General features: G+C 50.6%; 1 protein-coding gene across 2 annotated transcripts in view; it reads left to right on the top strand.

Moving 5' to 3' along the window:
• The first annotated feature begins 1,908 nt into the window (after positions 1–1,908).
• The window catches only part of Myom2 (myomesin 2), an 81,294-nt gene continuing 67,504 nt past the window's right edge, over positions 1,909–15,698 (top strand). Inside the window, exons 1-6 of one of the 2 annotated variants that reach the window (XM_074055301.1) lie at positions 1,909–2,573; positions 8,092–8,209; positions 9,196–9,351; positions 13,092–13,230; positions 13,757–13,914; positions 14,771–14,863. In XM_074055301.1, coding sequence (XP_073911402.1) covers positions 8,103–8,209; positions 9,196–9,351; positions 13,092–13,230; positions 13,757–13,914; positions 14,771–14,863 — 653 coding nt within the window. In that variant the 5' untranslated portion in view covers positions 1,909–2,573; positions 8,092–8,102. Of the gene's footprint in view, positions 2,574–7,829; positions 7,931–8,091; positions 8,210–9,195; positions 9,352–13,091; positions 13,231–13,756; positions 13,915–14,770; positions 14,864–15,698 lie in introns of those variants that run through there. The other variant, XM_074055302.1, reaches the window with a different exon arrangement.

Below are 15,698 nucleotides of genomic sequence, written 5' to 3'. Positions count from 1 at the left end.
GAAGTGACACAAAGATATTTGCTATGTATGTCACAAAGACATTAGCCTTAAGTGAGTCACTAAAGAGGCACAAAATAAAGTCAAAGTGATGTAAAATGGAGAAAAACAAATTAAGGAAATAAGCGCTTTCTCTCCAACGGTTCCTGGAAATATTTCAGAAATGGAAGAAACACAGTAACTTTGTAATAATTTGAGTTGGCTCAAGACCTTCATTACTGACAGTGGTTTTCTGTGGACGTGTGCTTGGTTGACTTAGGGTAAATACAAAGGGGAGATGCTCTAGAAGGCATCTCACCCAGTGTCTATTGCCACAGCGTCCCCACTGCCCATCACTGTCCACCAGTATAGCAACCCCACTGCACAGTGGTGTCCACATCCACAGTGTCCCCATTGCTCAGTGATGCCCACTGTACAATGTTTCTCACAGCCATGTGGTCCTCATCACACAATGGCACCCATGGCCACAGTGTCCACACCATACAACAGTGTCCACACCGCATGATGGTGTCCACTACCACAGCTGCTGCTGCTGCCTTATCCAGGGTGCATGCCCAGTGTTAGCAGAGCACACAACAGGTGAAAGAAATGGGCCGAATTAAGGGACAGCAGCCAGAGGGGAAGGAGGACACATCAGAACAGAGCTAGAAACTTTGGGCTCACAGTGGGGTCAATTTTTCAGTGTTTAGGCCGACTCTGCCTCTTAGTGTAATAAAGGAAAATGTTGTCAACAATTACGGTGATATGTGCAGAGACATACAGAATTGGGAGTATGCAACCTGTCAGCTAACCAGCACTTCCTTTCTGCTGACCCTAGTCCGGTCATTGGCTCTCAGGAGGTTCCATTTCTCCTAGGATGATCATGAAGTCCATGTGCCACTGTGGCAGATGAAAACAACACGTGCATGCTGTCACCATTGCTCTATCCTAGAGGCCCTGTGGACATGCACTATGCATTGATGCAGAGACAAAGCCATGGACCGCCACACTCTTCTAGAGGGAGAACTGGGTGCTGTGGGCTAGCCCTTGTCACAGCAGGACCTGATGCATGTTTGCCACAGGCTATATCCTTCCATCCTCTTTCCTGAGGAGGCAATGCAGGGGACCCATTGGAGACACCAGGAAATAGAGGCCAGGCAACATTCCTGTGGTCACACTGTGAGCAGGAGGCAGGCCTTGACAAAACTCTTGGGATGTCTACCTGAGCAGCAAGACCCTTTCCCCTCTCTGTGCTCCCTCCCTCCTGGGCCCTCCTGACATCCAGGGTATTTTTGCTAGATAAACTTGCCTTTTCTTTCTTCTTTAATAGTTTTCTGGAAAACCTGATCAAGGCTGCTTGGGGCCATCATGGCAGTTATGACCCAAGATGGCTGCTGTGATGTTAAGCTAGAGCCACACACAGGTCATTGGTGTAGTAAGGGGAGTAAGGGAAAAAATGCTCCCTGATTAAGTGTCCAATGGGTGCTCAGATGAGGGCAGTGATGGCTCTTACTCTGTGTCGTTCTAATAGTTTGAACATTCTTTGACTTCCTCTGCTGATTCTTGTTTATGGTTAAGGCTCCCAGGGACTTTTCACTTTTCTTTAACTTCCACAAAAGTTTACAGGATTGTTGCTATTGCACATTTTGCATATGGAGATGAGAGAGCTCCGTGAGGCTGGCAGGCTTGCTGAAGTTCCCAGGCTGTAATCTGAATTCAGCTCTCTGGATCCTCAGGCCATGCCATTCCCTGGGCCCCTCCTCTTGGCGATGTGACCATGCCAGGTGTGTGTTATTTATATTTGGATACATGCTGTGCTGAAAGACAGACCCCTGCAGTTATCTGTGCAGGTCAGTGATCACACACAGCCTATGATTATAAATAAGACCCAACTCAGGCTGGGGTGTGGCTCAAGTGGTAGAGCGCCTGCCTTGCAAGTGGGAGGCCCTGAGTTCAAAGCTTAGTGCCACAAAAACAAAGAAACCAAAGACCCAGCTTGCTTAGCAGGCCTGCTTCTTGCTCAGATGGGCAGTTCCTGCTGGAGAATCTCATGATAAAATCAGATGCAAATCGGGATAGTTTCTGAAACTAACACTCACGTACTTACTCTCAGAAAATGCACAGGGCCACTCCTTTCTCCACCCAAGGCTGATAGCACCCATGGATCCAGGTGCCCTGGATAACAGGTGGGATGGGTGCTCATTGAGGCTCAGGACTGAGACCCAGCGACCTCACAGCATGGACTGAGAACATAGCTGAGAAGTGGGTCTGAAGCATGGCGTGCGGGTGTGGACAGTAGCTGAGGGGATAGAACTGAGCACTTGGGCTCAGACTGGAGTCTCTTCACTTTCTAATCTGATCTCTCTTTGCACCTGGCATTTCTCCTCTGCAGAGCAGGCTGGTGATTTATGATGCAGGTATGGGTTTAGGAGTGGCAGTCTTGTGCCTAAATATAGCGTCTTCTCCAGCCATAAATGGGAGGATAGGATGCCACTTTGGAGGGAGAAATTAGCTCTGCTGTCCTCAGCCACAGCCTGGGGAGTGCAGCCACTGTGGGCCACAGCTGCTCTCTGCTCTGCCAGGCTCCTCAGCTCTGGGTGAGTGCTTTTTCTTCTTGCCTTTTCCCGGTTGTGGCTTTCGGGGGAGGAACCATGGTGTGCAAAGTTGCTTGCACTCCCATTTCCCACGTGGGTCAAGTTCAGGTTGAAGAGTTACTTAGTTCCCTCCACTGCAGACATGCTTTACTGCTGGGGAAAAAAGTGAATAATTCCACCTGAAGTCTGCATGTGTTGGATGAAGCTCTGTGCTCAACTACTGTTTTTTTTTTTTTTTTCTTTCCCACAGCCTTGGTCTTAACTGTCATGCTATTTGAGGTCCCTTCACAGTAGGTCAGATCCCCTCTGGGTTTTCTGCATTGTCCTTACCTCCCCATTACCTCCCTGGCATCAGTGGATTGGTGCCTGTGATTGTCACGAGGAGCTTAGAAATGAGTGAGGAGAGGGGACTCTAGAAAAGTGATAAAATAAAAATGGGGCTATTCTCTTAGGTAAAAAAGAAAACAAGGGCTGTTTAGGGGATGGGAAAGAAACAATTCTTCCTGGCAGGAGTCTCAAGGGTTTGCTGGGAAGAAAGTTTTCTCTGGGTTGTTTTCTTCCTGGTGCCTTTTGAGGAGTTAGTGTCCTGCAGACTTTCAGCTCAGAGCAAAAGAGAGTGAGCGAGCTGTGGGCTCTGCAGGCGCTGCCAGTGGAGGCTGCACTTGAGGGCCAGGCTGGCAGTGGAGAGGAAAGAGGGTGTGAGTGTTGGAAGCAACCAACTTTTCCTGTCTCCTCGCTTCACATTCTTTCCTATGAGCAGAAGAAAAACAGGAACCAAAGAGCACGTGGAACGAAGACACTTTAAAAGTGATATTTTATCAACTGGGTCCTAGGATAAAACCTGTCCCCGGAGCCAAGGGCTTAGTTCCTGGGGACCAGGCCAACTCCTGTGTGACACCCCTTTCTCCTCTGTGGTTGCTGCAATTTGGTGTGCACATGGACTTTGACACTTCAAAGTCAAATGTACAGATGACAGGCCAAGAAAAATTGGGGGTGAGGTACAAAGTGTCCTCTGGGGAGGGGGGAGGTTTAGAATGTTATGCTTGCAGAGAATTTGCAAGAAACTTACATGAACTAGGGACCTTAACCTAAGGACCTATTTTCTGCAAAATGAGAGGACTGTGTGGGTAAAATTTCACGGGATTTTGGTAACTGTTGATTGAATTCTCAATTCGGGAAGTATGTTGGCTCTGTGTGGCTGGAAGTTTTGCCCAGGCAGGAAGCTGAGTGGGAACACTTTTTTTTCCTAATTTAACACTCTTCAAGCTTTAGTGAAACAAGTCAGTCTCCCCGAAGCTACAGGGTGGAGCTTCCCACTCACCTAGGAGGCCTCTCAAGGGTTGACAGAGGGAGCTGGAGAATTTAGATTCCAAGATGAGACATCCAGCCATGTTTGCTTCATCACCAATGCTCTCATTGGGTCATTTCGGTTTGTTATTTTTTTGTAATAAGTGGTTATTTTGGTGATGAGTAGCTTGAATAAACCTCTGGATAAATAGTTCCCCAAAAACCCCATCTCAAGAACCCAGGGCTTCGCCACTGGGGGCCACCTCTGTGTGCCAACCCACCCTCCCTCTCCGTCCTCCCCCTCCCCCCGGAATTGCTCTCATGCAGAGCGTCTGTCAATTTTGACATTTTTGAACCGTGTCAACAGTTTCTTTCGTTAAATGGAGTCAGTGCATTGAACTGGAATTTGCAGATTAAAACCATGCTTGGTGACATGAGAGAGGAGTTCCCAGTGTTCTTCTCAGGAAGGACAGGAGTAGGCACCTCACAGATACACTGCCCCGCTTGCTCGAGGACAGGCTCGAGGACAGGGTGGTGTCATAGTCCCCAAATGTGTCATCCCAGAGCTGGGCCAAGGAGGAAAGAGGGTAAGAGCAGCCAGAAGACCAGCTGGCGCCTCGGCTGTGCGTGATCTGGGCGGGGTCTGCTCATCCGGGATGGTAGGTGCTGGCAGGGCAGCGTCACCTCCAGTGTCACTTAAGCACAGTTATGGACGCAATACGTACTGCTGGAGGCTACAAGAATGCTGTCAGCACTTATTCAGTCACTGGTTTTGCAGTGGTGTGAACGGAGGCCCCAGGGCAGTGCATGGGGTTGGGGGTACAGTCTCGGATTCCCAGGAATCCAGGCCTGCTAGAGCCACTGCACCCGGGGACTCCATCAGAGCCTGGCTCTTCCTCATCTTTCATGGGTGTGGGACCCTCAACACATGCCTGAGATTTCTTCAAAAGGAAAGTGGCTTTGTAGGTAGAGAGTGGAGAGTATGTCTCTTCACAGTGTGAGGTACTTATAGTACAGCGAGTGTGGGTGAGTTCTCTCCAGGCCCCGGTTCTCACAGCACCCCGTGACTCCCAGACTGCAGCCTCAACCCCATGCTGAGCAGAGGGGAAATGCCTCCAGAAGGTTCTCTGGCCCCGGATGGGGGAGAAGCCCAGCCTCAGTCATGGTTTCTGAAGTATGAGGTCCCCAGAGAAGGAATGGTGGTTGTAGTACACCTGTGGGCCCATGTGGACTTGTTGTCCTGCAGTCTGGGCAGATGTGAGTCTGGTAAAAGTCCAAGGAGGTGGGTGGAGTTGAGGGCACCTGGCACAGGGGTCAAGGGCACAGATTGAGCTTGCTATGTCCCCAAGCCAGGAGCTCCAAGGTGTTTCTTCCTTGAAGCCCAGTGGTTCCTGGATTCAGGCTTGGCCTGTACATATCAGGGGCTCCCAATGACTGGATTAAAAACATAGATGAACCGAAGGTGACTGCATTTAGAGAACCCCAAAAGCTCCTGAATTTCATGCTCTGAGCACGTATCACTAAGTGACCAGAGAAAGTGTGGGAATCAGGGCAAGACAGGGCTGTTGCCCTGGACGAAGGCGCCTGGAGAGAGTCTGCGAGTAGGTGAGGATGGCGGGAAGTGTGCACACTTGGAGCCAGCTATTTCTCGCTAATCACTACAAAGTACGTGCGCTTCGCACATGAAGTGTTTGAAGACTTCCAGCCCACCGGCAGTGTGTCAGTAGACTCAGTGATACAGAGTGCTTCTTGGTGTGTGGTGTTGGACAGGCCATCCCGAGCTGGTTCAAGGACAGCTACATTGGCTACAAAGATCAGAGTCATCCTACGTCCCAGGCAAGGGCACCGACCTACTCAAGTGTGCAATAGCCACCATAGTGTCACACTGCTATGACTTCTGCGGCAGAGGACTCTCTTCCATCAGGGCAGGTCCGTCAGAGAAGAGACCTCAGGGAAGGAACTGGCTGCCAGGTGGACACCTCTCTAGCTCTGGCCTGCCTTTAGTTCCCAGAAAACAAACACACACACACATACAGAACGCACACAGAGAACACACAGACACCACACACATACAGATGGGTCCCCATTGGCCAACTCGTTGGAGAATCCCATGACGATTTAACATGTTGAGGATCTTTGTGGCACCTTTTCCTATCTATAGACTTCCATGTAACAACAGCCATACAGTAGAGACAGACACCTGGGACTGGTCCCGCTGTCAAGCACATGGAGATTCGTGTGAAATACCAGAGCTGAAGAGATTAGAAGTTAGCCCAAGGCCACAGCACGATGCTGGACTCAGTTTGATCCTAGGTTCATCAGACATCCAAATGCACTTGACCTCAGCTTTCTCCTTCCAACCTGGGTGTGTGCAGAGGCAGGTCTTGGTTGCTCCCTTTGTTGGGTCTGTGTTCTGACAAATCCAGTGTATACGAGCCCACTGCAGAGCCTCTGTTGAGACTCCAGGGACGGGAGGTGGCTAGTCGAGGAGTTTTAAGAGGGACACCGAGGTGTGAGTGTGTGAAGTATGCAGACTCTGACCCAGAGGTTGGATACCTTTGAGGGGGTGGCCATGCACGGTTTGGCTCTTCGGTTCTGGTGTTTTGTTTTCCCTGTGGAGTAGGGTTTGGAAAATTCCCAAGAATCTGTCACTGTGCTATTCTAGGGAGTCACAATCCAAGTGAAATTCACCACGAGACTATGTAATTCGGTAGATTATCTTTTTCTGTTCTTTTTTCTACAGAACAGATTTGAACTCATGGCCTCCCACTCACTAGGCAAGCACTCTAACACTTGAACCATGTTCATAGATATTTTTATTTTTATTTTTTCAGTTAGAATCTCCAACTTTTTACTTGGGATTGACCTTGGACCTAAATCCTACCTATGCCTCCCAACTAGTTGGGATTCTAAGTGGATACCATATGCACACCTCACACAGCTTTTTTGTGGAGATGGGATCTTGCTAGCTTTTTGCCCAGGCTGGCCTCAAGCCTTGGTCCTCCCAATCGCCACCTCCCCAGTAGCTGGGACTACAGACAGGTATGAGCCACTATGCCTGACTGTAACTCAGTAGTTCAGATGGCTGAACACTTATGGCAATCAGAAGCGAAGGTGATTTCCTCTCTGAGTAGCCCTGGATGTCCAGCCTTACTGTCCCATCTGAGTGGCATCCTTGGGGCGGCCATGGAGCCTGGCCTAACAGTTTCTTCTCTAAATCAGGGCAGGTTATTCCAATTTAAACACTGAAGACGTAAGTGAAACTCAGTTTGGAGTTCTTTTGGGTCTACCTGGGAAGTTAATGATCACAGAGACAGAAATCCATCTCTACATGACTTTTTATGAGCTGACCAAATGATTCAGAATATTGGGGTTTTATTTATTGGGGATGACAGGTGCAACCAATGGCCATATGTAACACTCACAATGCTCCAAATTCCCAGAGGCAAGGATGGATGGCAAAGATTTCTTGTTTTGGGAGAATTTCACTCAAACTTGCTCATTTCCCCACATTCCTGAGGCTTTGAGGATGGCTTGGTGCCCCCTTTCCTGCCTCTTCCCCAAGCTCATCCACCAGCAACCCATGGCATTGGGAGGGACTGATGCCTTTGTCAAGCCCTTCACCTCCAGCAGACCCAGAAGCCTCCCAAGTGGATTAGCCTTTGGGGTGATGGAACCCACAGCCTCATCTCTGTACTTGGATACCCCTCCTCCCCTTCCCCCACCTCTGGGGCCACCTGTCCATTAAGGCCCTTCTCCAATGCCCCTGCTGCCTGGCCTCCCTGGCTGCCCTCTCTTCTCCTTTCCAGGTCATCCTCTATCTCCTGTCGTCACCTGTGGCTCTTATCATACCTTCTCTTGTATGCCAAGTATTTGTTATTTCTCTAATCTGTGTTTTAATTATTTTTATCCTCCCTACTCACATAGCTTTTGGCATTGCCATGACCCAGTAGGTATGCTATAAATATAGATATTGTTGACTTTACAATTAAATGGAACATGTAGCCTACACTTCTGAGTTTTATGAAACTGGATCCAGCCCAAGGAGTTTGCAGGTTTCCTGACTCTTCCATGTGTGTAAACTTTCCTTCATTCCCTCCCTCTCCCTCCTCCAATGGGGTTTGTCAGAGTCCATTCTTTTCTTTGGAATGATGTAGAATGTGAGGTCAAACATGGCCGGGCCTGGCTCTGTGCGAAAAGGAGCTCACGTGCTTCTCTTCTTTCTCACACGCAGGAACTCCCAAGATGTCCTTGGTGGCGGTGCCTTTCTACCAGAAGAGACACAAGCACTTTGACCAGTCATATCGTAACATTCAAACAAGATACCTTCTGGATGAGTACGCTTCGAAAAAGTAAGCTGACATGCTCGGGCTAGACTGGCTGAGTTCTGATTGGGGGGGTCTGATGTCTCACAGGTCCCCTGCACCCTAGAGATGAACTGGACCCTGTCCGTGCCATGAGGCTGACCGCCTGTGTGGCCACACTGGGTGGAGTTCCACACCAGGTCTTGTGCATCTTAGGGACTGGCTGAGCCTCTGGTGGCAATTGCAAAGGGACTTCATTGTTTTTCTCTTCCTCAAATATCTTCTAGCAGTAGGATCACCAAAAATACAGGACAATGAGAAAAACAAAAAGACTGTTTGCAGGCAGGGCTCGTGGAGGCAAGGCAAAGATGGAAAGGACTTCCATATTAACGATAACTTGACTAGGTCTCTGATACCTGTGTGACACGTGACTTATTGCCTGCAAATGCAGCTGGGGTCAGTCACTCCTTCCTTTCCCAGCCCCTGAAGGATGACATTTCCTCTGGGCTGTGCCATTTGCCATGCTGACACTGTGTGGCTGTGTATCTGCCACTTCAGTAAAGTTCTGTGGGAGGAAGGAAGCGACCTCTAGTGTTCTCTGCCCAGGTGCCTGCCACATGTCACCAGCACCCTATATTTAGAAACCTTGTGGCACTCAGTTAGTTGCCATCCCTTGTAACAAACATAGCCAAACATTTGCAGCTCTCCCAACAGCCTCAGTGGGGTGGAGATTCCTTGATTTATATATAATCGTGGCTTTAAGCCAGGAAAGACTGTGAGAGGCATGGCTGGCAGGAAGGGAAGGGCACAGCCACAGGGAGCACCGGGGAGTGCACAGAGGGAGGGAAGGCGTGACACTCAGGACTAGGTTTGGGTTTGTGTGCATGTGGAAGTGTGTAGCCATGTGTGCATATGGGTGTGTGCCATGTGTCCATGTGCACGTGCACGTGGGGGCGTGGAGCCTAGAAGGAAGCCATGTTTGCTGGGATAAATTGTACTGATCTTGTACACCGGAACGTTTTCACGCTGTCCAGGCGAGCATCCACGCAGTCATCTACGCAGAGGTCCCTTACACAGCGGTCATCTGCGCAGAGAGCTTCCAGCCAGAGCTCTACCGGGGGGACCACCTGCCGGCTGTGTGCAAAGCGGCTGAGCGCGTCGGAAGAGGATGAGCGTGACAATGAACACAGGTAACCACTCGTGGCCTGGCTGCCGAGGGTCAGCACTCAACTCAGCTGCGGGCTGGGCACCCGGGGCAGAGACGGGCAGGGCGCTAGCCGGGGAGGCTCAGAGCACACAGCCAAGCCTGCTCCAGCACGCGCCAATTCTCCACCACGCTGGCAGCCAGGCCTCAAAATGAGATGACTCCCCAACCCTCTGCAGCCTGGGGGTGCAGCCTCAGTCACCTGGAGGCAGTGGGCGTGGCCTCAGACACGTGGAGGTGGTGGGCGTGGCCTCCGTCACTTGGAGGTGGTGGGCGTGGCCTCGGGCTCCAGCACACTCTGCACTGGGTCAAGGCCTTTGCGGCCACTTGAGGTTGGCAGCTCTCATTTTCCATCCCCATCCTCTGTGGCTGTTGAACAGTGGTGTGCGGTTGTCAATTCCAGCAAGTTTATCCTCCAGACAGCTGTCCCTGTGGACACTGAGCGCTGTGACGGTTCCGTAAGCAGTGACCCTTCCCATTTCAATGGAGTCGGCTCAGCAGGTTGCCTGGTGAGGGAAAGAGATGGATGGACAAGAACGTCAGCTCTAAAATGGTTGCCAGCGTGAAAAACCAGCTGACTTAAAAGTCTGCTCCAGACTTTTAAGAACGAAAGCAGCAGCGACATGTTTATTCCTGCTGTCCCCCACTCCCCAGCCAGTTCTAGAAATTCTTCTCTGTGTCTGCGAAACACTCTGAACCTGAAGGAAAAACGAGGCTGGACAAACGTTTCTTCTCGAAAGTTGCATAAGGGTGGAGCAACCTGTGCAGTGATGCACAGCAGAAGAGATTTAGCTTCTCCTTAAAAATTTGAGTTCTCTTTTAAATGCCCTAGTGACATTGTGCCACGAAAACAGAATTAACTGCAAAGTGAAGACTTGTTTGGTTATAGGATCACTTCAAAGTGTGGACATCACGCTCTCCGGAATTTTAAGCAGGAGTTTGTTTTTAAAAGAGTTCTGCCTATACACAAGTTTGGAGGATGGGCGTCAGAGGCTGGAGCTGTGTCACTCTGTGTCAGACACCGGTGTGACCTTGAACACAACAGGAAGCTTCCTGTCCCTCAGTCTGCCCTCTGGTAGAATAGGGAAAATAAACGTCTGTCAACTTGAATGGTCACACTGGCCACCATAATTCATACAGCTTCAGCAAAAATGACTTTGTGACAGCCTGTTGGAAATCTTCTGTTTGTGGCTGGCAGTAGGCATTCTGACTGCCACACTGGGAGTTGCAATGGCCCGTCCTGTCTTATTGAGCCCCTCAGCCCACCTGAAATGTCAATCCTGTGGCCGGGTGTATGGACGCAGGAGTGCGGTCAGCCAGCCCTGTGCTGACCCACTGACGTGCAGTGAAATGGTGGGCTTCTTCTTGGCCTCACACCGTTTTATTCTCATAACCCAGTGTGTATTTTCCCCGTGACAGGTCTTTTTGGAATTACTGTTCTCTCCTTTGAATGTAGACATGAGTGGAGTGCTTGGGGCGCCTGTGAGTGGCCAGGCGCATTGAGCACTACGAGACTCCCGCTCCCTCCACTCTTACCAGCCTGGAGCGTTATTTACCCATACCGCCCTGCAGACGCTGCTTCAGCATCCCTTACAAATCCGTCTTTTCAGAAGGATGAAATTCTGGGCTCTTCAGTTGGTGTCATTGCCTACGACCTCATGTAAAATAAACACTGAAGAGATGTCACACTCTGAAAACCATCAGCTACCCTTCTGGAAGAGATGGCCATCACAAATGTCTCTCAGATGCCTTTTCTGCTGTCCTAGGGAAAATGGTCCTCCCTGAGCCCTGCCTGTCCTGGGGGCTTGTCACTTACTGATGTGTGGCATGGTTCTGGACAGAGGCTGGAGTCATGCTGGGCTGGTCACAGATAGGCAGGGACATTTTCCTGATATGCTGCTCTGAGGAGGGGGTGGGAGAAGGAACTGCAGCCTGGATGTTTATTCTGAGTCATAAAACGTCAGGGGACAGTGAGGCTGCAGACTGGGGACAAGCCCAGAGTCTTGAGTGTGAAGAGCACATGGGGCTCTCACACAGCTTGGAGACAGGATTGTGTTCCTTTGAGCATCTCTTGACTGTTGGTAGCAGGCGTGGAGATCTGTCTGCCCTGTCCTTGTCACTCGGTGGGACTCACTTCCAACAGAAAATCTTAGGGGACACATTTCTGGGACTCGTCCTACATACCCGGTACTGGTGTGAAGCAAGCAAGCATTTCCTCTCTTGGTTGAGGCTCAGGCACAGGCCACTGTACTGTGTAGATGCTCACGGGTGTGGCTCCCACTTTGCAAGGGAGAACAGCTGTGGCTTGATGTAGAGTTGAGGAGTGGGGTGGCATCCAAGGGAGGGGTCTTTGTCCCATGAGATGGAACTCTGGATGAGAGCACTGTACCTGTTGCAGGCTGAGCATCACCACTGCCGACCTGGGACAATGTTCCCTACAACTCTGGACAGACAAGGTCATGAGGCCCCTCCCCTCCCACAATCTGACTGCAAAGCTTCTTGGTGGCAGAGCCTGATGGTCTCCCAGCTCTGGGTCCTGTACAGTCTTCTTCCCAGGCTGTACCACACAGCTTCCCCAAGTTGCTGGCCTCAGGCTCCAAATGTAGCCCAGGTTTGGAAGCAGCCCTGGACCTGGCAGGGCTGGGGGAGGTGTGAGGTCACAAAGAGGCTTTGGGGCGTCCATCATCTCTGTACTTATAGATCAAAGATGGGAGGCTTATTTTTTTGTGAATTGGGGCTCGAACTCAGGGCCTACACCTTCAGCCACTCCACCAGCCCTTTTTTGTGATTTTGTTTTTCAAGATAAGGTCTCTCAAACTGTTTACCCAGGGCTGGTTTTGAACTGTGATCCTCCTGATCTCTGCCATCTGAGTAGCTAGGATTACAGGAGAGCCACCCAGCTGGGAGTCTCTCCTTCTGTACTTTCACTTTTGTAGGATACAGATGTATTTCTTATCTGTGTCTGTTAAAGGCTTTAATTCACCTCAGATTGTTTGGACATGGCAGCCTCCTGGGAGACAGTGGTGTTTGTATGCTGCCAGGAGGAAACCCACCGGGCTCAGCATTTCCTTAAATTATCAGCGGGCTCAGCATTTCCTTAAATTATCTCATCACTCAGAACTGCAACACAAGCACCCCCAGCCCAGCAGCGCCTAAGAATCAGACCCCCTTTCCCCCAGGTAGCCAAACCCTTTAAACCAAAAAAGGTGATGCGTTTGATCCCCACGCACGCAGCCTCTGCTGAGTGTCTCCTACACGTGCGTCTGGTGCATATAACGGAGAGCTAACCAATCCCTGCTTCCAGGATATTCAGACGAACTTCCTGGGTTCCAGGCCAGCGTTTTGCTGCTTGTGAACTCCAATACCAAGGTATACCTTCTGGCGTGCTCAGTGTGGCCAGACAAGAGTACAGCCTTCATGGCGGCAGCTCCTGACAGTTCTAAAGTGTGGCCACCTACTTCAATAGTGCCTCTCCTGGTGGAGGAATCAGAACCATGAGTGATGGCATTGCTTTACTAATAAGTCACACACGCCCTTTGCAACGTCTGTGCATCATTGGCGCACTCACCAAATACACTCTTGAAAGAGGTAACATAAGTGCAAATAGCCTTTCTTCTGTTATTTTCTTGCACCCCAGGGGCATCCTGGGAGGCCTGCCTGGTCTGTCAGTGCATCTTGACACCTGTCACGCATCTTGAGACTAATGCAGCTTCTCGGCTCCTGCAGGTACCAATCCCATGTGGCTGCTTATGGCGAGGCCAAGAGGCAGCGCTTCCTCAGTGAGCTGGCCCAGCTGGAGGAGAATATTCATCTGGCCCGATCCCAGGCCCGAGACAAGCTGGACAGATACTCCCTGCAGCAGATGGTAGGGGCTCTGTGCTCTCTGAGATGCATGGGTGGAGTGAGGTTTGCCTTGTCACCCACGGTGTGTTAGGTTCCAGTTGCGTGGCTGGTGTACAGGGTGTGAACGATTTCCCAAAGGCAAGAGTTAAAGCAGAGGCAAAGTTTTATTCACTTTCCAAGTGAGGAAAGGGGCCAGACACCACAGGCAGTATCAGCTCTGTGGGGTAATTGGTGTGAGGTTTTAAGGGCTTTTGCGAGGTGGGGTTGTAGGAACATGGAGGGGGAGTGGAGCAGGTGGATATTGGTCCTTTGGCAGATGGTGGAGTGGCATCCTGAGTAGAACAGCACCTCGACTGGGGTGAGGTTTGGCCTGGAGACGTTTTCCAAGTCCCTGGGTACTGTTGCTTCTCAGAATAGAGCAGAGAAGGTACTGCCTGGGTCCGGTGTGAAAAAGATGAGCACGGTTAGGTGAGAGACTACAGAACATGGAGTCACCCATCCTGTGGCAGGCCTTTCCACACCCTGACCGTCCTCACTTCTCTGGGCAGGTGGAGGACAAGCTGGCATGGGAGAGACACTCGTTTGAGGAGCGGATGAGCAGGGCTCCGGAGATCCTGGTGCGGCTGAGGTCCCATACCGTCTGGGAGAAGATGTCTGTGAGGCTCTGCTTCACTGTGCAAGGCTTCCCCACGCCCGTGGTGCAATGGTGAGCGGCTGGGCTCAGGCTCCTTTGCTTGGAGGAAGGTGCTCGTGGAGAGAGAGCAGGCCTGAGCCTGGCTTAGCACTGAGGCCAGAAGCCCATGAGGGGAAATGTGTGTAAAACCCCTATGAAATGTCCATTTAAATGGTATGCTGCCATTTTAATTTTAAGGCTTTTCAGAGTGTTTTGCTTCAAAGTCAGTTCCCTGAAACGACCCTTTTTTTGGAGGCATGGCCCTTGTCCAGGCCAGGGCATCATCGCTGATTCTGAGTGGGAAGTCCATGAGTCTGCTTTAGTTATGCAGGACTCATGCTGGGGGCTGTGAAAATTCGAGGATTAAATCCTTAAGCCCACAGACTGGTCTTGTTTCAAAATCTGGGGCTGGAACCTAGCATCCACCTGGGCCCTGGATTGGGACTCCCAGCTGCAGTTTCAGAACCTGGAAGCTCCATCCAGCTGTGGTTCCAGGAGGCTGGGGGTGCCGGGGAGGCCCATCCTGTGGGCGGCTGCGTTCTGCTATACAGGTAGAGGACAGAACTCCCTCAGCAAGTGTGTTCCAGTTCCCCTGATGGGACAGTCTGGGACCTAGCTAGAGTAGCTATACTTTTTTTTTTTTTTTTTAACATGGAATAACTTCTGAAAATCCCAGAAGTTCAAGCAGATGTTTGCAGCACAATCTGCTATAGGTCAAGGATTTCCTGAATGGTGTGAGTCAGAGCCTTGCAGGTTCTCGCCCTACCTTTGTGGTTCTGGGAAGGGGCAGGGAAAAAGACTAGCAAACACTTGAGGGAAATAAGGACACAGGACAAAGCTGTAAAAATAAATCTGCCTTTAACCTAAAATGGATGTTTCCCATAACCAGGTACAAAGATGGCAGTCTGATCTGCCAGGCAGGCGAGCCAGGGAAGTACAGGATTGAGAGCAAGTACGGCGTGCACACGCTGGAGATCAACAGGTGAGCATCCTCGGGTAGCATGTGCCGAGGCCAGGTCCCATAATCAACATCCAAACTCAAAAGAAATCGAAAGCCAAGTGTGGTGACACACACTTGTAATCACAGCGCTTGGGAGTCTGAGGCAGGAGGATTGAGAGTTCAAGGCCAGCTTGGGCTGCACAGCCAGATGTGAAGGCATCTGTAATTTCCAGAGGAGATTGGAAGAATCACATGACGTCACACACGTGTCACACAAGACACTGGTGCACATAGACGTATGTGTACATATACTCATATGCACACATATTTATTCTCCCTGCTTTCACCCGAATGCATGTTGTAATGAAAGTATTTTCTTCTTTTTTAATTAAAAAGCTTTTATATGTTGGGTTTTATTAAGGAAGAATTATTCTGACACTCACTAAGGACAGTAGAGAAGACGTCATTCGAGGGAGAGGGACTGCTGAGGCCAAGCAGGCGCCTTGCAGTGGGGGGGAGTGGGCTCAGCTCCCAGCACAGCTAGGAGCAAGGGTCAGAGCCAGGGAGCAGGTGGAGTTGGGGTGGAAAGTCACTCAGAGGAGACCTTGGGGGAAGGGGTTCTGCCTAAACCAACCTAGGAGGGTTCTTGCTGACCCCAGGGCAGGGGGATCAGATTCCATATGGGGTGGAGGGGGAAGAGGAGCCTGTTCAGTTATGGCGGGGGATCCAGCATGGATGGAGGGTTAGAGCTAAGCTGATCCAGCAGGACTCTTGTTCTTGAGGCCCTGCCCAGGGACAGCCTGGTCAGAGGAGGCCTCGAGGAGCCTGACTCAGCTGAGTTCATAGCTGTCTGTTAGTCTCTGTCTCCAAGGGCCTC

This window comes from Castor canadensis, chromosome 14 (assembly GCF_047511655.1).
Source record: "Castor canadensis chromosome 14, mCasCan1.hap1v2, whole genome shotgun sequence".
NCBI lineage: Eukaryota > Metazoa > Chordata > Mammalia > Rodentia > Castoridae > Castor > Castor canadensis.
The sequence above is the reverse complement of the archived record's forward strand: the minus strand, read 5'-3'. Positions and strand labels throughout refer to the sequence as shown.